At 46.0% G+C, this 24,070-nt stretch overlaps 1 protein-coding gene across 8 annotated transcripts in view; it reads right to left on the reverse strand.

Moving 5' to 3' along the window:
• The window catches only part of UBR5 (ubiquitin protein ligase E3 component n-recognin 5), a 1,605,594-nt gene that overhangs the window by 1,073,953 nt on the left and 507,571 nt on the right, over positions 1 to 24,070 (reverse strand). For all 8 annotated transcript variants that reach the window (XM_069220579.1, XM_069220580.1, XM_069220578.1 and 5 more), the window contains 3 exons: positions 21,675 to 21,767; positions 10,921 to 11,131; positions 10,642 to 10,768 (listed from right to left, as the gene is read on the reverse strand). In XM_069220579.1, the coding sequence (XP_069076680.1) occupies positions 10,642 to 10,768; positions 10,921 to 11,131; positions 21,675 to 21,767 (431 nt within the window). The remainder of the gene's footprint in view (positions 1 to 10,641; positions 10,769 to 10,920; positions 11,132 to 21,674; positions 21,768 to 24,070) is intronic.

Genomic DNA, 24,070 nt, shown 5'->3' on the forward strand with positions numbered 1-24,070 from the left:
GGAGTCAGGGCTTGAGAAGCCCTGCTCTCCCTAAGTAGGACTGGAGGGGGGGAATTTCCCTCCAAGTCACTATCTTCATCCTCTGAGTTGCCATCCTCAGAGGGGTTGGCCTTTTCAAACTCTGCCAAAAGCTCCTGGAGCTGTACTTTGGTAGGTTTGGGGCCCATTGCTATTTTCTTTAGTTTACAGAGTGACCTTAGCTCTCTCATCTGTAGATGGAGGTAAGGTGTGGTGTCGAGTTCCACCACATTCACATCTGTGCTAGACATTTTGCTTCTAAAAGTTGGAATACTTTTTAAGAATCTACAACTGGTTCTAGAATCTAATTCAAACTTTTACAAACTTTTAAACTCTAAAAGAAATGCTAAACAGGATCTAACACAAGGCCCTAGCAGGTCTTTTAAGAATTTAGAAAACTTTTCAAATTGCAAAAATCAATTTCTAATGACAATTTTGGAATTTGTCGTGTGATCAGGTATTGGCTGAGTAGTCCAGCAAATGCAAAGTCTTGTACCCCACCGCTGATCCACCAATGTAGGAAGTTGGCTCTGTATGTGCTATTTCAAAGTAAGGAATAGCATGCACAGAGTCCAAGGGTTCCCCTTAGAGGTAAAATAGTGGTAAAAATAGATAATACTAATGCTCTATTTTGTGGTAGTGTGGTCGAGCAGTAGGCTTATCCAAGGAGTAGTGTTAAGCATTTGTTGTACATACACATAGACAATAAATGAGGTACACACACTCAGAGACAAATCCAGCCAATAGGTTTTTATATAGAAAAATATCTTTTCTTAGTTTATTTTAAGAACCACAGGTTCAAATTCTACATGTAATAGCTCATTCGAAAGGTATTGCAGGTAAGTACTTTAGGAACTTCAAATCATCAAAATTGCATGTATACTTTTCAAGTTATTCACAAATAGCTGTTTTAAAAGTGGACACTTAGTGCAATTTTCACAGTTCCTGGGGGAGGTAAGTTTTTGTTAGTTTTACCAGGTAAGTAGGACACTTACAGGGTTCAGTTCTTGGTCCAAGGTAGCCCACCGTTGGGGGTTCAGAGCAACCCCAAAGTCACCACACCAGCAGCTCAGGGCCGGTCAGGTGCAGAGTTCAAAGTGGTGCCCAAAACACATAGGCTAGAATGGAGAGAAGGGGGTGCCCCGGTTCCGGTCTGCTTGCAGGTAAGTACCCGCGTCTTCGGAGGGCAGACCAGGGGGGTTTTGTAGGGCACCGGGGGGGACACAAGTCCACACAGAAATTTCACCCTCAGCGGCGCGGGGGCGGCCGGGTGCAGTGTAGAAACAAGCGTCGGGTTCGCAATGTTAGTCTATGAGAGATCTCGGGATCTCTTCCGCGCTGCAGGCAGGCAAGGGGGGGATTCCTCGGGGAAACCTCCACTTGGGCAAGGGAGAGGGACTCCTGGGGGTCACTCCTCCAGTGAAAGTCCGGTCCTTCAGGTCCTGGGGGCTGCGGGTGCAGGGTCTCTCCCAGGTGTCGGGACTTAGGTTTCAGAGAGTCGCGGTCAGGGGAAGCCTCGGGATTCCCTCTGCAGGCGGCGCTGTGGGGGCTCAGGGGGGACAGGTTTTGGTACTCACAGTATCAGAGTAGTCCTGGGGTCCCTCCTGAGGCGTCGGATCTCCACCAGCCGAGTCGGGGTCGCCGGGTGCAGTGTTGCAAGTCTCACGCTTCTTGCGGGGAGCTTGCAGGGTTCTTTAAAGCTGTTGGAAACAAAGTTGCAGCTTTTCTTGGAGCAGGTCCGCTGTCCTCGGGAGTTTCTTGTCTTTTCGAAGCAGGGGCAGTCCTCAGAGGATGTCGAGGTCGCTGGTCCCTTTGGAAGGCGTCGCTGGAGCAGGATCTTTGGAAGGCAGGAGACAGGCCGGTGAGTTTCTGGAGCCAAGGCAGTTGTCGTCTTCTGGTCTTCCGCTGCAGGGGTTTTCAGCTAGGCAGTCCTTCTTCTTGTAGTTGCAGGAATCTAATTTTCTAGGGTTCAGGGTAGCCCTTAAATACTAAATTTAAGGGCGTGTTTAGGTCTGGGGGGTTAGTAGCCAATGGCTACTAGCCCTGAGGGTGGGTACACCCTCTTTGTGCCTCCTCCCAAGGGGAGGGGGTCACAATCCTAACCCTATTGGGGGAATCCTCCATCTGCAAGATGGAGGATTTCTAAAAGTTAGAGTCACCTCAGCTCAGGACACCTTAGGGGCTGTCCTGACTGGCCAGTGACTCCTCCTTGTTTTTCTCATTATTTTCTCCGGCCTTGCCGCCAAAAGTGGGGCCTGGCCGGAGGGGGCGGGCAACTCCACTAGCTGGAGTGTCCTGCTGGGTTGGCACAAAGGAGGTGAGCCTTTGAGGCTCACCGCCAGGTGTGACAATTCCTGCCTGGGAGAGGTGTTAGCATCTCCACCCAGTGCAGGCTTTGTTACTGGCCTCAGAGTGACAAAGGCACTCTCCCCATGGGGCCAGCAACATGTCTCGGTTTGTGGCAGGCTGCTAAAACTAGTCAGCCTACACAGATAGTCGGTTAAGTTTCAGGGGGCACCTCTAAGGTGCCCTCTGTGGTGTATTTTACAATAAAATGTACACTGGCATCAGTGTGCATTTATTGTGCTGAGAAGTTTGATACCAAACTTCCCAGTTTTCAGTGTAGCCATTATGGTGCTGTGGAGTTCGTGTTTGACAGACTCCCAGGCCATATACTCTTATGGCTACCCTGCACTTACAATGTCTAAGGTTTTGTTTAGACACTGTAGGGGTACCATGCTCATGCACTGGTACCCTCACCTATGGTATAGTGCACCCTGCCTTAGGGCTGTAAGGCCTGCTAGAGGGGTGTCTTACCTATACTGCATAGGCAGTGAGAGGCTGGCATGGCACCCTGAGGGGAGTGCCATGTCGACTTACTCGTTTTGTCCTCACTAGCACACACAAGCTGGTAAGCAGTGTGTCTGTGCTGAGTGAGAGGTCTCCATGGTGGCATAAGACATGCTGCAGCCCTTAGAGACCTTCCTTGGCATCAGGGCCCTTGGTACTAGAGGTACCAGTTACAAGGGACTTATCTGGATGCCAGGGTCTGCCAATTGTGGATACAAAAGTACAGGTTAGGGAAAGAACACTGGTGCTGGGGCCTGGTTAGCAGGCCTCAGCACACTTTCAATTGTAAACATAGCATCAGCAAAGGCAAAAAGTCAGGGGGCAACCATGCCAAGGAGGCATTTCCTTACATCATAGTAAACAAAACAAAAAATCAAAGCATCCCTTATGCTCCTCTAATTCTAAAACAGGAAAACAAAAGTATTGTAACCAAATCAAGTTATGCTTTCAGATTGTAAATCAGAATACCTTAATCAGTGCAACAACTAATCCCTTCAGGTTGTTTTTGGAAAAGTGATACTGTGCCAATACTGTTATTCATAGATATTTAGGTGAAATTAGCTATATATATGGAAAATGTCACTTACCCAGTGTACATCTGTTCGTGGCACGAGACGCTGCAGATTCACATGCTGTGCATTATCCTGCCATCTAGTGTTGTGCTCTGAGTGTTACAAGTTGTTTTTCTTCGAAGAAGTCTTTGAGTTACGGGACCTAGTGACTCCTCCCTTTTGGTTCCATTGCACATGGGCGTCCATCTTAGATTGTTTTCCTCGCAAAGGGTGAGGTAGGAGTTGTGAGTATACTAGAGGTGCCCATGCAATGGAGTAGTAATGTATGTACATAGTGTGTATTAAAATAATATTTATTTACAATTCATGCAATTAAAAACTGCTACAGGCTCCCGGGGAGGTAGGCGGGCACATGTGAATCTGCAGCGTCTCATGCCACGAACAGATGTACACTGGGTAAGTGACATTTTCCGTTCTGTGGCATGTGTAGCTGCAGATACACATGCTGTGTATAGACTAGAAAGCAGTAATCTCCCCAAAAGCGGTGGTTAGCCTGTAGGAGTTGAAGTTGTTTGAAATAATGTTCTTAATACAGCCTGTCCTACTGTGGCTTGTTGTGTTGCTAACACGTCCACACAGTAATGCTTAGTAAATGTATGGGGCGTAGACCAGGTGGCTGCCTTCCAAATTTCTGTCATTGGTATATTTTCAAGAAAAGCCATTGTGGCGCCCTTTTTTCTAGTGGAATGTGCTCTTGGTGTAATAGGTAATTCTCTTTTTGCTTTACGGTAACAGGTTTGAATGCATTTAACTATCCATCTGGCAATGCCCTGTTTGGATATATGTAGGAAGTTGGCTCTGTATGCACTATTTCAAAGTAAGGAATAGTATGGACAGAGTCCAAGGGTTCCCCTTAGAGGTAAGATAGTGGCAAAAAGAGATAATACTAATGCTCTATTTTGTGGTAGTGTGGTCGAGCAGTAGGCTGATCAAAGGAGTAGTGTTAAGCATTTGTTGTACACACACAGGCAATAAATGAGGAACACACACTCATAGACAATTCCAGGCCAATAGGTTTTTGTATAGAAAAAGGTTTTGTAGGGCACCGGGGGAGGGGGAGGGGGGGGGGGGCGACAAGTCAGCACAGAAAGTACACCCTCAGAAGCACGGGGGCGGCCAGGTGCAGTGTGCAAACAAGCATCAGGTTTTCAATAGAAAGCAATGGGAGACCAAGGGGTCTCTTCAGCGATGCAGAGAGGCAAGGGGGGGGCTCCTCGGGGTAGCCACCACCTGGGCAAGGGAGAGGGCCACCTGGGGGACGCTCCTGCACTGGAGGTCGAATCCTTTAGGCCCTGGGAGTCTTTACCAGGCGTCGGATCTTGGAAGCAGGCAGTTGCGGTCAGGGGGAGCCTCTGGATTCCCTCTGTAGGCGTCGCTGTGGAGGCTCAGGGGAGGCAACTCTGGCTACTCACGGTCTCGCAGTCGCCAGGGAGTCCTCCCTGAAGTGATTGTTGTCCACAAGTCGAGCCAGGGGCGTCGGGTGCAGAGTGCCAAGTCTCACGCTCAGGCAGGAAACACGAGTTGTTTCAAAGTTGCTTCTTTGTTTCAAAGTTGCAGTCTTTGGTGAACAGAGCCGCTGTCCTCAGGAGTTCTTGGTCCTTCTAGATGCAGGGCAGTCCTCTGAGGCTTCAGAGGTTGCTGGTCCCTGTGGAAAGCGTCGCTGGAGCAGTGTCTTTAGAAGTGGGGAGACAGGCCGGTAGTGCTGGGGCCAAAGCAGTTGGTGTCTCCGTCTTCTCTGCAGGGTTTTTCAGCTTAGCAGTCGTCTTCTTCTTAGGTTGCAGGAATGTGAGTTCCTAGGTTCTGGGGACCCCCTAAATACTGAATTTAGGGGTGTTTTTAGGTCTGGGGGGTTAGTAGCCAATGGCTACTAGCCCTGAGGGTGGGTAAACTTTCTTTGTGCCTCCTCCCTAATCCTATTGGGGGAATCCTCCATCTGCAAGATGGAGGATTTCTAAAAGTCAGAGTCACCTCAGCTCAGGTTGCCTTAGGGGCTGTCCTGACTGGCCAGTGACTCCTCCTTGTTTTTCTCATTATCTCCTCCGGCCTTGCCGCCAAAAGTGGGGCCGTGGACGGAGGGGGCGGGCAACTCCACTAGCTGGAGTGCCCTGGGGTGCTCTAACAAAGGGGGTGAGCTTTTGAGGCTCACCGCCAGGTGTTACAATTCCTGCAGGGGGAGGTGTGAAGCACCTCCACCCAGTACAGGCTTTGTTACTAGCCACAGAGTGACAAAGGCACACATGTCTGGTGTGTGGCAGGCTGCTAAAACTAGTCAGCCTACACGGATAGTCGGTTAAGGTTTCAGGGGGCACCTCTAAGGTGCCCTCTGGGGTGTATGTTACAATAAAATGTACACTGGCATCAGTGTGGATTTATTGTGCTGAGAAGTTTGATACCAAACTTCCCATTTTTCAGTGTAGCCATTATGGTGCTGTGGAGTTAGTGTTTGACAGACTCCCAGACCATATACTCTTATGGCTACCCTGCACTTACAATGTCTAAGGTTTTGCTTAGACACTGTAGGGGCACAGTGCTCATACACTTATGCCCTCACCTATGGTATAGTGCACCCTGCCTTAGGGCTGTAAGGCCTGCTAGAGGGGTGACTTATCTATACTGCATAGGCAGTGTGAGGTTGGCAAGACACCCTGAGGGGAGTGCCATGTCGACTTAGTATTTTTGTCCCCACTAGCACACACAAGCTGGCAAGCAGTGTGTCTGTGCTGAGTGAGGGGTCCCCAGGGTGGCATAAGATATGCTGCAGCCCTTAGTGACCTTCCCTGGCATCAGGGCCCTTGGTACCAGGAGTACCAGTTACAAGGGACTTACCTGGATGCCAGGGTGTGCCAATTGTGGAAACAAAAGTACAGGTTAGGGAAAGAAAGCTGGGTCCTGGTTAGCAGGCCTCAGCACACCTTCAAATCAAAACTTAGCAAAAAGTCAGGGGGTAACCATGCCAAGGAGGCATTTCCTACACTCCCCCTGACCGAGACTGCCTGCTTCTAAGAACCAGACGCCTGGTAAAGACACTGCACCCGCAGCCCCCAGGACCTGAAGGATCCAACCTCCAGTGCAGAAGCGACCCCCAGGTGGCCCTCTCCCTTGCCCAGGTGGTGGCTACCCCGAGGAGCACCCCCCCTTGCCTGCCTGCTTCGCTGAAGAGATCCCTGGGTCTCCCATTGAAACCAACTGTAAACCCGATGCCTGTTTGCACTCTGCACCCGGCCGCCCGTGCCGCTGAGGGTTTACTTTTTGTGCTGACTTGTGTCTCCCCCGGTGCCCTACAAAACCCCCCTGGTCTGCCCGCCGAAGACGCGGGTACCTACCTGCTGGCAGACTGGAACCAGGGCACCCCCTTCTCCATTGAAGCCTATGTGTTTTGGGCACCACTCTGACCTCTGCACCTGACCGGCCCTGAGCTGCTGGTGTGGTAACTTTGGGGTTGCTCTGAACCCCCAACGGTGGGCTACCTTGGAGCCAACTTTGAACCCTGTAGGTGGTTTACTTACCTGCAAAACTAGCAAACACTTACCTCCCCAAGGAACTGTTGAAAATTGCACTGTCTAGTTTTAAAATAGCTTATTGCCATTTTTGTGAAAACTGTACATGCTATTTTGCGGATTCAAAGTTCCTAAGTTACCTAAGTGAAATACCTTTAATTTGAAGTATTGATTGTAAATCTTGAACCTGTGGTTCTTAGAATAAACTAAGAAAATATATTTTTCTATACAAAAACCTATTGGCCTGGAATTGTCTGAGCGTGTGTTCCTCGTTTATTGCCTGTGTGTACAACAAATGTTTTAACACTACCCTCTGATAAGCCTACTGCTCGACCACACTACCACAAAATATAGCATTAGAATTATCTCTTTTTGCCACTATCTTACCTCTAAGGGGAACCCTTGGACTCTGTGCATGCTATTTCTTTCTTTGAAATAGTACATACAGAGCCAACTTCCTACAGAGGGGCAATTGCCCTTTGTGTGTGGAGTGTTGCTCCCAAGTATTGTTGTATCTGGGATGGTTGCAGATGTAATTTTTGGTACTTTATAGAGAACCCTAGTTTGTGTAGAGTTTCTAGGACGTATTGCGTGTGAAATTGACATTGTTGTTGAGTGTTGGCTTTTATTAGCCAGTCATCTAAATATGGGAATACGTGCATGTACTGTCTCCTTATGTGAGCGGCTACTACTGCTAGGCATTTCGTGAAAACTCTGAGGGCGGTTATTCCGAACGGTAGAACTTTGAATTGATAGTGTTTGCCTTGCATTACAAACCTTAGGTATTTTCTGTGAGAAGGATGGATTGGTATGTGGAAATACGCATCTTTGAGATCCAATGTTGTCATGTATTCCTCATTTTTAGTAAGGGAACTAGGTCTTGAAGTGTTACCATGTGGAAATGATCTGATTTGATGAAAAGATTCAGTGTTCTGAGATCTAAGATAGGTCTTAACGTTTTGCCCTTTTTTGGAATCAGGAAATATAGTGAGTAGACGCCTGTTCCTTTTTGGTGATTGGGTACGAGCTCTATTGCTTGTTTTTGTAGCAGTGCTTGGACCTCTATTTGTAATAGGTCTAAGTGTTGCCGAGACAGTCTGTGCGTTTTTGGTGGCACATCTGGAGGGAATGTTGTGAATTCTATGCAATAACCATGTTGGATAATTGATAGGACCCATGTGTCTGTGGGCATATGTGTCCAGTTTTGGTAGTATGTGGTTCCTCCCCCCCACTGGTGACAAGTGTTGGGGTGTTGTGACATTGAAGTCACTGCTTGGTCTGGCTTGGTTTGGCTGGTTGGAATTTTCCCCTTCCTTTTGGGAATTGTCCTCTATAGGAACCACAAAACCCTCCCCTTTGGTATTGTGATTGATAGGTGGGTCTGGTTTGAGAGGTGGAAGGTTCAGATGTTTGTTGACAAAACCCCCTCTGAATTGTGGTTTCCTAAAGGTGCCTCTGAGTTGTGGGGAGTATAGCGTGCCCCATGGCTTTGGCCGTGTCCGTATCTTTTTTCATTTTTTCAATGGCTGTACCGACTTCCGGCCCAAACAACTGTTGTTGATTAAACGGCATATTTAACACCGCTTGTTGAATCTCCAGCTTGAATCCCGAACTTCGCAGCCATGCATGCCTGCAAATGGTGACAGCCGTGTTGACAGTCCGTGCTGCCGTGTCTAGTGCGGACCTTATCTGGTTGTTAGATATGGCCTGTCCCTCTTCCACTACTTGCTGGGCACGTTTTTGGTTTTCCTTGGGCAAGTGCTGTATAATGTCCTGCATCTCGTCCCAGTGTGTCCTGTCGTAGCGTGCAAGTAGGGCTTGTGAATTCGCAATTCGCCATTGATTGGCTGCTTGTGATGCCACTCGCTTGCCTGCAGCGTCGAATTTCCGACTTTCTTTGTCAGGTGGTGGAGCATCTCCTGACGATTGAGAGTTTGCTCTTTTCCTTGCTGCCCCTACAACCACTGAGTCCGGTGTGAGCTGCTGTGTTATGAACACTGGATCTGTTGGGGGTGGTTTGTACTTTTTTTTCAACTCTAGGCATGATAGTTCTTCCCTTTTCAGGCTCCTGGAAGACCTGTTGCGTGTGCTTGAGCATGCCCGGGAGCATTGGCAGACTTTTATAGGATGCGTGGGGGGATGCCAGAGTGTTATAAAGGAAATCATCCTCCACTGGCTCCATGTGCATTGCTACGTTGTGGAACGTAGCTGCCCTGTATAGTACCTGCGTATATGCAGTGCTGTCTTCTGGTGGTGACGTTTTGGTTGGATAAAATTCTGGGCTGTTATCCGAAACTGGTTGACCATATAAATCCCATGCATCAGCATCATCTTGGGTCATCCCATTGTGTGGGTGACTGCATTATAGGTGTTCCCACTGGTGACAATTGTGGTGAGTGCAGTGGGGATGGTTGTGGTGAGACCATTGGTGGTGGTGATTTGTCTCTAACCACTTTGGCCTTTGGCTGCATTTCTGTTTCCTGAAATGCAAGTTTCCTTTTCGATTTGAGTGGAGGTAAAGTCTGAATCTTGCCAGTCTCTTTTTGGATATGTAACCTCTGTTGTGTATGGTCAGGTTCTTCCATACCTAACTCTTGCTCAAACAGATGTCTTTCCTTAAGCTGCATGGAAAGTCCTTGCTCTTCTGTATAAGAGCTTCCTTTCGGCTCCGAGGCCGCTTTTTTCGGTACCGAAGTTTCTGTTATAGTCTTTTCCGGTTCCGAGGAGATCTTTCGGGGTTTGGTTGATTCAATCACTCGATGTCGAAATCATTTGGTGCGGGATTCTCAACAGGAGTCGGAAGTCCTCAGCAACTCCTTGGCCTTTCTCGGTGCCGATGTTTGGTCACCTTCCTTTCCGTGGGTTGAGCCATGGCCTGCTGGCAGTGGCGTCCCCATGACCTTAAGTTTTTTAGTGTGACCCTGAGTTTGGGACGGGGCAGGTTTACTCACGGTTTGCAGTCCAGTCGAGGGTCGTTCACTGTCGGATTCATCCGATTCCGTCTCTTGGATGGAGATTCTTTCCTCCTCCTCGACGTCGAGTTGTTCTTTCGGTTTCGACCCCATTTGCAGTCTTCTTGCTCATCGATCCCTCAAGGTCTTCGTTGATCGAAACGCACGGCATGCTTCACAAGTATCCTCTCTGTGTTCGGGTGACAAACACAGATTACAGACCCGGTGCTGGTCTGTATAAGGATACTTTGAGTGACACTTAGGACGGAAGGGGGTCCGGTCCATTAGTCTGGGACGATGGGTGTGGTCGGGCCAACCAGGCCTCGGTGAAGAGTGGAAGCCCCGAAAGTCCACCGAAGCGGTCTTGATGTCGGTGCCGACACACTAACCCTAAACCGGTACCAAGCGATAACAATACCATCACATTTTTTGATACTTTAGCTAACTTTCCAGATTCGAAATACGGAGCGAAGAGGAACACGTCCGAACCAGATGGCGGAAAGAAAACAATCTAAGATGGAGTCGACGCCCATGCGCAATGGAGCCGAAAGGAAGGAGTCACTCAGTCCCGTGACTCAAAAAGACTTCTTTGAAGAAAAACAACTTGTAACACTCCGAGCCCAACACTAGATGGCAGGATAATGCACAGCAAGTGTATCTGCAGCTACACATGCCATCGAACATATATATATATATACACACATACACACATTTAACCCACACACCCACCCACAACATTTAGAAAAACAGTACCTTCTGCTGCTTGATGACCCAGTTCTATTACCAGGTCCATTACTTGACACTACTGAGATTGCGTTTGCAATAGCTTCAACTGCAGATAACCTTTCTGCAAACGTGTTCCTTTCAGAGCGCTCCGCTTCTGAAACATGAAGAAAATAATTTGGTACCTAATCAAGGAAAGGTTACATGATAAATCAAAGCACTATCACTTCTTCTCTATGCAAAGAATAGCAACTGTCAGCCAAATGTCAGTAGGCAGGTATTTTGCACTTAGTTTGTTTACAAGTTTACCTTCTTCCTCTTTAGTTTCTTTGTTACTGGTTGGAAAACATACAGATACACAAGCATGGAGAATGTTGCGATTTCCATCACACCTGTGCCCCAAAAATGAATGAAGCATTTGAGTATTCTGATCCAATACAACAGCTTGCTCAAAATTCATCAGATATTGTCTGCAGGCTTCAAAATCACACCGAAGAATGTGCTGCATTAAAGTTTGCTTCTGTAGAAAGACAATGGAAGAAAAGATCAATTTTAGACTTAAGTAAAAATCGAATGTAGGCTTCATGCAATAAAAAAAAAAAAACAACTGTCTAATTCTGCAATTTAAAAAGATCATTAATGCATTGCCACCCATGCCTGTTCTGCGTTTCAGTGGCAGTGTGCTTTCATCTCTGCTACAATGACTGGTGGAAATCCCCCACCCCTCAAAATCATACCCCTCTAATAGTGAGGAAGGGTGCATACATGGCAGATGCTAATTTAGTGTCATACAAGGCACTACCTAAAATATTTCACCGTTAGCCACCTCGAGTGAACCAACTCATTCAGTTCTCCGGACATCGGTATTATGTCCCAGAGGAAGAGTGTCTGAAGAGGGGGAAAAAAACAAACCTCTTACCACTGTTCCACAGCTACTTCGTTGCATGTTCTATACTTACACAAGTGTAATGGGAACTCTTCAAGTCATAAACTTGTCCATGCATAAAAGCTAAACATGCTCCTTTCTTTCTATCGTAATGAGCCCTTTGTTTAAACTCCAAGAGTTTGTTTGCTAACTTTTAACAGTAGTTATTACCTTGTACTATTCATTTCGCAACAACACCTTTGGTGACTTCTGCACTTAGTATCTGTGCTGTATGCTACAAGTAACTGTTTAGACTTTAATACCAGTTCTTGCATAGGTAACATTACTTCCCTCTGTACGTCCAACGAATACTACCCTAGGATGGGCTCTAAGATGCATCCATATGATAATCTGGTCCTTAAAAATAGTTAAGTACGTTTCCTGCAGTCAGTTTATGTAACTTGATAACTTTTCCTATAGGAGTAACACAAATTAGAAATCCCGTCTTTAGACTGAAACTTTAACAAAGATTTATGCATGGGATCAAACTGTGTTTTTTATGAGTCCTGTTAAAACTAGATTTGGATTCCTCTGCGATGGTGGAACTGCAGGTGGAGGGTATAATCTGTCCCTTTAGGAAGCTGGCTCAGTATATACTTTACCAAAATGAGGTATGGTGTGTACTGAGTCCAGGGGTTCCCCATAGGCTGAACAGTGGCTAAAGTAGATAATACTAATGCTCTCCTTTGTGGTAGTGTGGTCCAGCAGTAAGGCTTATCAGAGGGTAGTGCAGAGCATTTGATGTACACAAGGAGTCAATAAATGAAGCACACACTCAATGACTAACCCCAGGCCAATTGTTTTAGATAGCAAAAATATATTTTGTTACTTTATCACTAGAACCAAAGGGTCTTTGTTGCAGGTTAGTACAGTTATAAGTATCAAGCCTATGCTGGCAAAGCAGTTTACAAGTAACACTTTTCAATTTTAAAAGTTGACAATTAGTGCAATTTTTCCATAGGAGTTCATAGAGTCCTGGGAGGGGAGGTGGGGGAGAAGTGTCAGCACAGAAAACGGGTAAGTATACAACTTACGATTCAAGTCTTCAGGTGTTAGGATGACCACAAGGCAAAGTTCAAGTTGACCCCAAAAAACACTACCAGCAACACGGGCCGGCCAGGTGTAGAGGTCAAAGTTGGTGTCGGGTTTGCAACGGAAACCTATGAGGACCGGGTGGTCTTAGTGGAACAGAGACTGCAGGTAAGTACCTGCTGTTTCAGGACACAGACCTTGGGGGGGGTCACAGTTCAGCACTAACCACACCCTCAGCAGCACAGGGGCAGCCAGGTGCAGGGTGAAAATACAGCATTGGGCACCCAATGATTTTCAATGAGGGAATCCCAGGGACCAAAAAAAGGCTGCAGTCTGGGTCCAGGGGGTCAGTTTTGGACAACCAAAGGCTGGACAGGAACGATAGGAACCCACTGGACATTTGGAATCTTCGTCAGATCCGGTCGCGGTTTGGGGGAGCCTCTGGATTCAGGCTGCAGGCACCATTGTGGTGACCAGGAGGGGTCGACCAAGGATGGACTCAAATTCAGAATCGACTGGGGAACTTGTCTGGACCGGTGGACCTCCTGGGCTCGGGCTGTGAGCATCTGGTGCAGAGTGGACAGGACTCGCAGATCCCGGGCGGTTCTGGAGTCGTTTTGGACAGGGCCACTGTCCTTGGGAGTTATTGGTCCTCTGCTGGCCAGGCAGTCCTCTGGGAGTTTGTACCAGCTGCTGGTCTTGAAAGATGTGTTGCCTTCTTGAAGCTGCAGAAAGGCTGGTAGGGTTTGGGGTCAAGTCAGTTGTCACCTGGAGACTTCACTGCTGGGGTCAGCTTGGAAGTCCTTCTTTCTTCTTGAGGTCGCCAGGAATCTGGTGAGTGAGGTTCAGGGAAGCCCTTAACTACTAGATTTAGGGACATTGCAGAGGTCAGAGGGTAGTAGCCAATGGCTACAGTCCCCGACAGTGGCTACACCCTTCCTCTCCCCACTCCCTTTGAGGCTGGGGGCACATTCCTAACCCTATTGGTCCCTACCCTCCACAACAAGATGGAGGATTCTGCAGGGAGAGGATCCCTTCAGCTCCAGACACCTTGGGGTGGTCCTAGCTGCAGTCATCACTCCTCCCTGTTTTACCTAATTTTCCTGATGGACCTGCCGCCAAAAGTGGGGCTTGGTCCGGAGGGGAGGGCATCTCCAATGGTTGGAGTGCCATGGGGCACTGTAAAAGGACGCCTGAGCCTGGGAGCCCCAAGTGTTACAGTTTTTGCAGAGGGGAGGTGTGAAACACCTCCACTCACAGCAGGATTTGTTTCTGACCCCAGAGAGCACAAAAGCTCTCACCCCATGAGGTCAGAAACTTGCCTGTTAGTGGCAGGCTGGCACAGACTGGTCAGTCCTGCACTTAACGGTTGATTAAAATACAGAGGGCATCTCTAAAACGCCCTCTGTGTGCATTTTACAATAAATCTGCCACTGGCATTAGTGTGGGTTTATTGTGCTGAGAAGTTTGATACCAAACTTCCCAGTCTTCAGTGAAGCCATTGTGGAGCTGTGGAGTTCGTAATGACAAACTCCCAAGCCCATGTACTCAATATGGGCACACAGCACTTACAATGTCTAAGAATGGACTTGGACACTCTGGGGGCATATTGCTCATGCAGCTATGCCCTCACCTGTGATATACTGCATCCTGCCTTAGGGATGTAAGGCTTGCTAGAGGGGTGGCTTACCTATGCCATCGCAGTGGGTTGTGGGCATGGCACCCTGAGAGCGGTGCCAAGCCTACTTTACCTTTTTCTCCCCACCAACACAAAAACCATGCAATGGCAGTGTGCAAGTGTTTGATGGGGGGGTCCCTTAAGGTGGCACAATACATACTGTGGCCCTTAAGGACCTTCCCTGGCCACAGGGCCCCTAGTACCACTGGTACCTTTTACAAGGGACTTAGCTGTGGGGCATGGGTGTACCAATTGTGGAAACAATAGTACGGTTTTGGGAAAGAACACAGGTGCTGGGGCCTGGTTAGTAGGATCGCAACACACTCAGTCAAGTTAGCATCAGATGTCAGGCAAAAAGTGGGGGGGGTGGGTACTGCAAACAAGGGGCCAGTTTCGTAAAATCCCTTTTCTGACTCTTGATTACTGGGAAAGCAAAAGCTGGATATTTGTTTATTCCCTTAATGTAAGCCACAATAACCACCAAGTGTACTCTTAAGAGAGGCATAAGTAGGCGTGCAGTCTATTAGATGACTATGCTATTTGTTACCAAAACAGATTTGTCTGTTACACTTTGTTGGAAGGGGCTAAGTGTACACCAATGTATTTGTAACACTGTAGAGGGCAGCATTCCTAGTGGAAGGTTTGTGGTTATCCTTTATATCGAAGGTTTTTATTTTTTTATTTTTTTTAAACAAAGGTTCAAGTGAGTGAATTCAGCTATTTCAGGAGCAAAACTGTTAGCTGCACTTCCTTGGAATTTGGGTGAAAAAAAACTTTCCCTTTGAACTGTCAGGGTGTCCTTCAGTATAGGGTTGTTGATTAACTTGCCTCGTGCCATTTACATGATATGCAACTATCTTATCTAACATGGCCACTTTAGTGCCACGAGAATCAATGCCACGTTGGAAACCTTGAACTTCTCTGTGATCAGCAGAGTGATTGGTAGACAAACATAAGCAAATGCCCTGTGCCAGCTTACTGACAAGTACATTACCCTCTGACAGAAGATAGCAATGGCTTGTAGTAAAGGGCTGTAATTTTTTTGTGTTTTCTACGGTTGGAAAGAGATCCATAGGAGGTTTGGCCAATTCTAGAAACGACCTATCCATAAATGACTGTTTCAATTACCATTCAGAGTGCCGACTTGCTTAATCTGTGAGAAAGTTTTCTACCCCAGACACTTGACCACAATCAGGATATGTCTTGCAAATCTTTAGTGCCAGTTTTAAAGGTGGGTATGTGAACACACCCTTTGTGCTTGCTCTGGTAAAACATTTTAGTTGTGTTGCCTGTCAAAATGTGAACATGTGTTGAGGATAGGTCTATGGAAAGCTTTTAGTACTCTAGTTTCAGCGAGATTTTGTTTCACTATCTACTGAGGTGATCCCATCCTACATGAGACATCTATTATGATAGCTTGTATAAATGGTGCTTTGAACTATCTCCCTTCTCACATGTTGCTTCTTTTTCATTTAAATTCCTTGTTGAGCCTGCACAATACAACCCTAGGTCATCCCAGCTCCCCTATATCTACAACCACAGAGTGCTCAACCATTCTTGAATGTATCTCATATGGAGTCTAGTATTTGAAATCAAATAAATATATAAAGCCATGCCACAACTTTATAACCATCGTCACAGTAAAAGACAGACATCTGTTAAGGGTGAATTTGATCCCGTAGTGGTTGTTTTTTTACTGTTTGGGAGACAACTGCCTTCATTGTCTAATTCTGCCACCCAACAACAGTTTTAATCTCTGGCAAGGGGGATGATTTTTGTTTACAATTGACTGAATTCCAACTGACATAGTAGGATTGTCACTCACTGGGTGAATTTGATCCCGTAGTGGTTGTTTTTTTTACTGTTTGGGAGACAACTGCCTTCATTGTCTAATTCTGCCCCCCAACAACAGTTAATCTCTGGCAAAGGAGGATGATTTTTGTTTACAATTGACTGAATTCCAACTGACACAGTAGGATTGTCACTGTCTGCAGTTTCAATTTGCAGTCTTTGAATGTGTTCACTTTCATCAGCCAGTTGTCCCAGTAAAGACCCACATAAACGTCTTGCCTTCCCAGGTGAGTTCCTACGAAAGTTAGTGTTTTCATAAACGCTGGTGGTACAGACTTTATTCCCAACAGTAAGACCTTGAACTGGTACTAGATCATCACAAACCGGAGCTATTTCCAGCATAACGGATGCATGCAAATATGAAAATAGGAATCCTATACAGCTACTGTTGTCAAGTATGTCATTTCCTGCAGAATAGGAATAACCTCTTGGACAGCTTCCATTTGGAACCTTTCAATTTTGATGGATGGGTTCAAACTATAGGTCCAATATTGGTTGCAATGCTAGATTGATTTGGAGTTAGAAAGTACACTCCTGTGTCTCTCACTTCCAGAGACACCTCCACTATTGTGTCGTATTGTACCACAGTACCTGTGTGTGTTCTTCCTAATATTTTTAATTTTGACTATACTGCTGGAGGCTTGTGTGTGAATTCTACACAGTATGCGCATTTGACTAAATTTAGCACTCGTCAGTCGTTGAAATTCCAGGTGCTTTTCCTGCCCCCTACTGATGCTAAGTGGCTGTTTCACAAGCACACTTTGTTGCTGACCTTCTGTAGTTGGTATGTCATGTTGAGCTTCCTACACTGCAATTAATTTTAGACTGGTGTCACTATTGTCAATTGGCAGTTACTGTAAACTGTCCACCGTGGATGGTCTCTGAATAGTAGTTGTGTGGAAGGTCAGGGGCATTCGTCAGGGTCTAGGATCCCCAGACCACAGACCTACCCCAAAAATGAACCAACCGTTCAGGTAGGCCTTTAGACCTCCTTTATTTCACTCAGCGAGCACATCCATTAGCAGCAGTACTCTGGGGATCCTAGACCCTGACGAATGCCCCTGACCTTCCAGCACATAGAGAGGGCAGAAACATGTTGGTCATGATTATTTTTTAGACTCTAAGAGACATAAATCTCTATTGAGTCTTTCCCCCCTGTTTTAACCTTACCGACATGCACCTCTATTAAATTTAATCAATTGAAATAGGTGACAAGTATGGTAATTTTATTCTAACCCTATCTGGATCCCTGATATTTATCCAGTAAGATTAATTTCAGCAATCCCCCTTGTTCTTTTAACAAAGAGGTTGAGTCCGCCCAGGTAGTATCATCTTACCTGGGTGGGGCTAGGTGGTCAAATGATGAAGCATGACACTTATGTGTGCGTGAGACCACGTAGTCCGTAAAGGAACTCCCCCTTGTTTAACACAGCCACCCGTTTAGAGACACTCTTTACACATTTCCCTTAGCACGAATCCCCACCTAGCCGGTACTAATAACGGAGGGTACACTGATCTAGTTCCACCCTCAACTTCAACTACCCCACACCTTTAGTGGTTGACGGATATGTCGATTTTTCTTGGGAGTATGTGTGGGATAGTGTAGGAAGTTGGCTCTGTATGTGCTATTTCAAAGTAAGGAATAGCATGCACAGAGTCCAAGGGTTCCCCTTAGAGGTAAGATAGTGGCAAAAAGAGATAATACTAATGCTCTATTTTGTGGTAGTGTGGTCGAGCAGTAGGCTTATCAAAGGAGTAGTGTTAAGCATTTGTTGTACATACACACAGGCAATAAATGAGGAACACATACTCCGAGACAAATCCAGCCAATAGGTTTTGTTATAGAAAAATATATTTTCTTAGTTTATTTTAAGAACCACAGGTTCCAATTCTACATGTAATATCTCATTTGAAAGGTATTGCAGGTAAGTACTTTAGGAACTTTGAATCATTACATTAGCATGTATACTTTTTACATAAAACACAATAAGCTGTTTTAAAAGTGGACACAGTGCAATTTTCACAGTTCCTGGGGGAGGTAAAGTAATGTTAGTTTTAACAGGTAAGTAAGTCACTTACAGGTTTCAGTTTTTGGTCCAAGGTAGCCCACCGTTGGGGGTTCAGAGCAACCCCAAAGTTATCACACCAGCAGCTCAGGGCCAGTCAGGTGCAAAGGTCAAAGAGGTGCCCAAAACACATAGGCTATAATGGAGAGAAGGGGGTGCCCCGGTTCCAGTCTGCCAGCAGGTAAGTACCCGCGTCTTCGGAGGGCAGACCAGGGGGGTTTTGTAGGGCACCGGGGGGGACACAAGTCAGCACAAAAAGTACACCCTCAGCAGCGCGGGGCGGCCGGGTGCAGTGTGCAAACACGCGTCAGGTTTTCAATGGTTTCCTATGAGAGATCAAGGGATCTCTTCAGCGTTGCAGGCAGGCAAGGGGGGGGGCTCCTCGGGGTAGCCACCACCTGGGCAAGGGAGAGGGCCTCCTGGGGGTCACTCCTGCACAGGAGTTCCGTTCCTTTAGGTGCTGGGGGCTGCGGGTGCAGGGTCTTTTCCAGCCGTCGGGAAGTGGAGATCAGGCAGTCGTGGTCAGGGGGAGCCTCGGGATTCCCTCTGCAGGCGTCGCTGTGGGGGCTCAGGGGGGACAACTTTGGTTACTCACAGTCTTGGAGTCGCCGGAGGGTCCTCCCTGAGGTGTTGGTTCTCCACCAGTCGAGTCGGGGTCGCCGGGTGCAGTGTTGCAAGTCTCACGCTTCTTGCGGGGAGTTGCAGGGGTCTTTAAATCTGCTCCTTGAAACAAAGTTGCAGTTCTTTTGGAGCAGTGCCGCTGTCCTCAGGAGTTTCTTGTCTTTCTCGAAGCAGGGCAGTCCTCGGAGGATTCAGAGGTCGCTGGTCCCTTGGAAAGCATCGCTGGAGCAGGTTTCTTTGGAAGGCAGGAGACAGGCCGGTGAGTCTGGGGCCAAAGCAGTTGGTGTCTTCTGTTCTTCCTCTGCAGGGGTTTTTCAGCTCAGCAGTCCTCTTCTTCTTGTAGTTTCAGAAATCTAAATTCTTAGGTTCAGGGGAGCCCTTAAATACTAAATTTAAAGGCGTGTTTAGGTCTGGGGGGTTAGTAGCCAATGGCTACTAGCCCTGAGGGTGGGTACACCCTCTTTGTGACTCCTCCCAAGGGGAGGGGGTCACATTCCTATCCCTATTGGGGGAATCCTCCTTCTACAAGATGGAGGATTTCTAAAAGTCAGAGTCACCTCAGCTCAGGACACCTTAGGGGCTGTCCTGACTGGCCAGTGACTCCTCCTTGTTTTTCTCATTATCTCTCCTGGACTTGCCGCCAAAAGTGGGGGCTGTGTCCAGGGGGCGGGCATCTCCACTAGCTGGAGTGCCCTGGGGAATTGTAACACGAAGCTTGAGCCTTTGAAGCTCACTGCTAGGTGTTACAGTTCCTGCAGGGGGGAGGTGTGAGAACCTCCACCCAGAGCAGGCTTTGTTTCTGTCCTCAGAGAGCACAAAGGCTCTCACCGCATGAGGTCAGAAACTCGTCTCTCAGCAGCAGGCTGGCAGAGACCAGTCAGTCCTGCACTGAACAATTGGGTAAAATACAGGGGGTATCTCTAAGATGCCCTCTGTGTTCATTTTTTAATAAATCCGACACTGGCATCAGTGTGGGTTTATTATTCTGAGAAGTTTGATACTAAACTTCCCAGTATTCAGTGTAGCCATTATGGAGCTGTGGAGTTCGTTTTTGACAGACTCCCAGACCATATACTCTTATGGCTACCCTGCACTTACAATGTCTAAGGTTTTGCTTAGATACTGTAGGGGCATAGTGCTCATGCACATATGCCCTCACCTGTGGTAAGGCCTGCTAGAGGGCTGACTTACCTATGCCACAGGCAGTGTGAAGTTTGCATGGCACCCTGAGGGGAGTGCCATGTCGACTTAGTCATTTTCTCCCCACCAGCACACACAAGCTGGCAAGCAGTGTGTCTGTGCTGAGTGAGGGGTCCCTAGGGTGGCATAAGACATGCTGCAGCCCTTAGAGACCTTCCCTGGCATCAGGGCCCTTGGTACCAGGGGTGCCAGTTACAAGGGACTTACCTGGGTGCCAGGGTTGTGCCAATTGTGGAGACAATGGTACATTTTAGGTGAAAGAACACTGGTGCTGGGGCCTGGTTAGCAGGGTCCCAGCACACTTCTCAGTCAAGTCAGCATCAGTATCAGGGAAAAAGTGGGGGGTAACTGCAACAGGGAGCCATTTCTTTACAGATAGTATCACTCCCATAACACTCTCTCTGTGTTCACTAACCCAAGTACACATTTTAGACAAGTATTAAAGATGTATCACTGATTTGTTTTTGTTTTTTTCCTTTTTTGAAGTTCCTCAAGAAAGGTACTTAAAGAGATCTTCTATATCATCCCAGTGTAGATCGGCAGATCTATTTAAGAGTGCTAAAGTTTGCTCTCTGCAACTGTGAGGCTGCTACTCACTACATTCTTCATCCTACAACGTCTTACAGTCCTTGTCTGGTGCTGGCTCTAGCACTACAAGGGACTGTGTTATTTTCCCCACTAGAGCTGCTGAGTGAATCGGGGTTTACATGAGTTCCAACATATTTTCAGGCTTGGGTTGATGACTTCTATCTTTTTTTCTCTCAATGTGTGCTATTATTTGCTCCAAGACTATTTACCACTTCCTTGCTGGTTTGCAAGGTATAGGAGAGAGACAATGGTCTCATGTCCAGATTATCTCCTCTTGACTAACTGGAAAGGTTGAAACGTCAACTAAATACAGGGATTGTATACTATGAACTTTGTCTTTTCAGGAATCACATTTGCTGGCCTGATATTCTGAGGAATGAGCAGTCTGTTTGAATATAATCCAAGTGTATCATGTAGTTTTTATGTTCCTATCACTTTAACCCGGAGCACTGTGCTGTCAATACTTGTGGATTTGTACACACTTTGTGGAGAAGACAGCTGTAATCTGTTGCAATTAGAAGGCCTATGTGAATTGTGCTCACTTTACAACTGAGACTATTTATTTCTGGGATCGGGACTATATACATAACACAGACCTGTTAATGAACAAGACCCACTGAAACTCTGTTTGTTTCTTATGATCCACCCTAGTTCTGTTTTGGGAATAAAGGGTTCACTGCTTGAGTTATGTTATAACTGTACCTCAGGCCACGAGGTGACTGGCAATGGGCACACCTCGATTCCAGTCCACTGCCATATTTGTTAAATCTGAGGAAACACTCCCCCAACAGCTCTTTTCCCTGCAAAGGTTAATCTAGCTCCCCTATAACAGAATGCCAAGCCTACTCAGGAGGTAATTTTAAAGGCTGCAATGACAAAAATAAACACTCTATACTTACCAAACACGCTGTTAAAATCACAAAAGTAAGAGCAGAGGCTTAAAGTAAACGCTGTAATATTTTAAGGACTACAATAAAGTCAAATTTCAGAAATGGCTGCTAAAATATATCCAAGTAAGTAACTAGAAAATATGTATTTAAGGTACTTGCAGTGAAAATTCTATCCACAACTCGCAGCTGACAATCGAGGATATGCCTCATACCTTGCCTCTTACTGATCCCAATGTCACCAACTGAACCCTCAGTGAATTTGGTCCTAGTCCCTTATCCAGGCCATCTTGAAGAAAATCCAGTGTCTAAAACAGAACAAGTAAAATAAAATGTGTGTGATTACCCAAGCACAGATTCTGAAGGAATAGTTAATTCATTTGACTCTATAAACAGATATTACATATTTTAATAGACATACATAAGAGTTCCTAAGAAAAGCACTTGCAACAAAAATATATACAGGTCTTATTTAAGCAGACTTCCAGGCATTGTCTAGGGCTAGCAGGCAAGTTTTCACCTTAAACGGCACTAAAAAGGAAAGGACTAAATGATTTTCTTTAACAGAGTTGTCTTCAGGTCTGCTGAAGACAGCCTACTCCCCATGATTTGCTTTGGTGCAGGTAGTCCAACTCCGCCCTGATGTCGGGAGCACCTTTCTGTAATGGGCTCTAAATGTCTCAGTGAATTGCTCTTGTGCCTAAGCAATGTTTTAGAACTTTTTCCACATAAAAAACTGTCCCACTTTAAAAATTCAAATCAGTGCTTGTTCGTCTTAGACAATGTACAGTGACATGAGGAATGGGAATGATAGTCATGCTTATAACTGTCCAGTCTATCAAGAATCTTGGAGAAAAAGCTGAATCGCCTTAACAAATTACTACAAATACTACACTACCTAATTACATTTTAGACATTTATGTTAATACAACTAAACTGCCAATCACCATTCTCAGATGCTCTTACTTTTATAAATGAACTGGAAAGATAAGTGAAACTGTAAAGCAGTGCAAATCAACCGAGCAAAATAAAAAAATGATACTGTGCCTTCAAAAGCTCAAAGTAAAACTTATGAGTAAAATACAGATTTGTTATTTTACTTGCTATACTCAATGTATAATTTTAATGCCTGTAACAAAATGGGTTCTGACCATGTAATCCTTCTGGACGTTACACTTTTTGATCACCTGCTTTGTGTTGTTTTTACTGTGTGTGAGCCTCACAACTGGTAACTCACCCACGGTAAAGCCACAGTAAATGGACTGCATGTGTTACTGTGTCTGCCTTTTAAGATAAGGCCACTGTGGCACAAGGGTAAGGGGCACTTGTCATGCACATGTGTGAGCCCTTTGATACCCTGCTGTTAATTACATTGCTCTCCAGAAGCAGGAATAAAGGCCTCCCAACACAAAGGAAGCAGTTATCAGTGTTTCACTAAGCTCATGAATAGAAAGAAGTGTGGAGAAAATCTGCATCAATTAGCTGTCACACTGTACCAGGGATGGGACAGCCTAAGCACACTGAAAAAAAGGGAGATCAGACCTTTATGAGCCAACAGAGGAGGGGCTCCTCTTTGAAGTTTAGGTGGGAAAGGCCCTGGAATTGATGTCAGTAAGGGGCACAACTGAAGCCACTCCCAAAGAAATGTGACCAGTGACGCCATCTTGAATTGTCCCAGCATGCTAAGCAGGAGGAATTGGATGATAAATACCACAAGCGTAACCCATATACTCAACTGATACCTGTGAAGAATTGATATCATGCAACAATGTCTCCTAGGGAATCAGTTAAACGTGTATTGTATAAGTCACTGAATTGTGACAACAAAAGAAAAAATTACAACAATTAGTAATCAAATGTATTTAAACAATTATGAAGTAAATGACCGAGCAGCATCGATTATTATACTCTTAAATGTACAAAAGTGAACACAATCCTCCTGAAAAACAAGTGAACTGCACAAATTGAAATACATATAATAAACGATGAGAAGGATCACATTAATAAATACTGTGCATGAATAAACTCAGTCCAATATTTCATTATGGTATCGTAGCACAACAGAAATCTGTTTGTCTGCCGCTCTGTGTTCACAGCGTTTTGGCCATCTTTAGCTCAAGATCATCATCAGGACAAAAGAAGCACAACATGCTTGATTGCTGCCTGTAATACATTGAGGAAATGGTCAATAGGTTGTACTGAGGACCCTGTAATGGTAGAAAAACCAGAGGATGTAGAAGTATTTAACAAGCCAAAACGTCAGTGCAAAATTAATGATAAATATACCACAGACACAAGTTAATCAAGTCAGCCGGCTATATACTGCAGAAGTAGGAAAGTGAGGAACCTCTAGAGACGATCAGATTAGGGTAAGTCGGTTAACCCTAATAGTAAAATACCCGGTAAGGGAATCACCAAGGTAAAAGTATCTTCGCTGGAAGAATATGAAGGAATGAATTTGAAGTATATAGGAAGTTGGCTCTGTATGTGCTATTTCAAAGTAAGGAATAGCATGCACAGAGTCCAAGGGTTCCCCTTAGAGGTAAGATAGTGGCAAAAAGAGATAATACTAATGCTCTATTTTGTGGTAGTGTGGTCGAGCAGTAGGCTT

The sequence above is a fragment of the Pleurodeles waltl genome, chromosome 2_2 (assembly GCF_031143425.1).
Source record: "Pleurodeles waltl isolate 20211129_DDA chromosome 2_2, aPleWal1.hap1.20221129, whole genome shotgun sequence".
In the NCBI taxonomy this organism is placed as follows: domain Eukaryota; kingdom Metazoa; phylum Chordata; class Amphibia; order Caudata; family Salamandridae; genus Pleurodeles; species Pleurodeles waltl.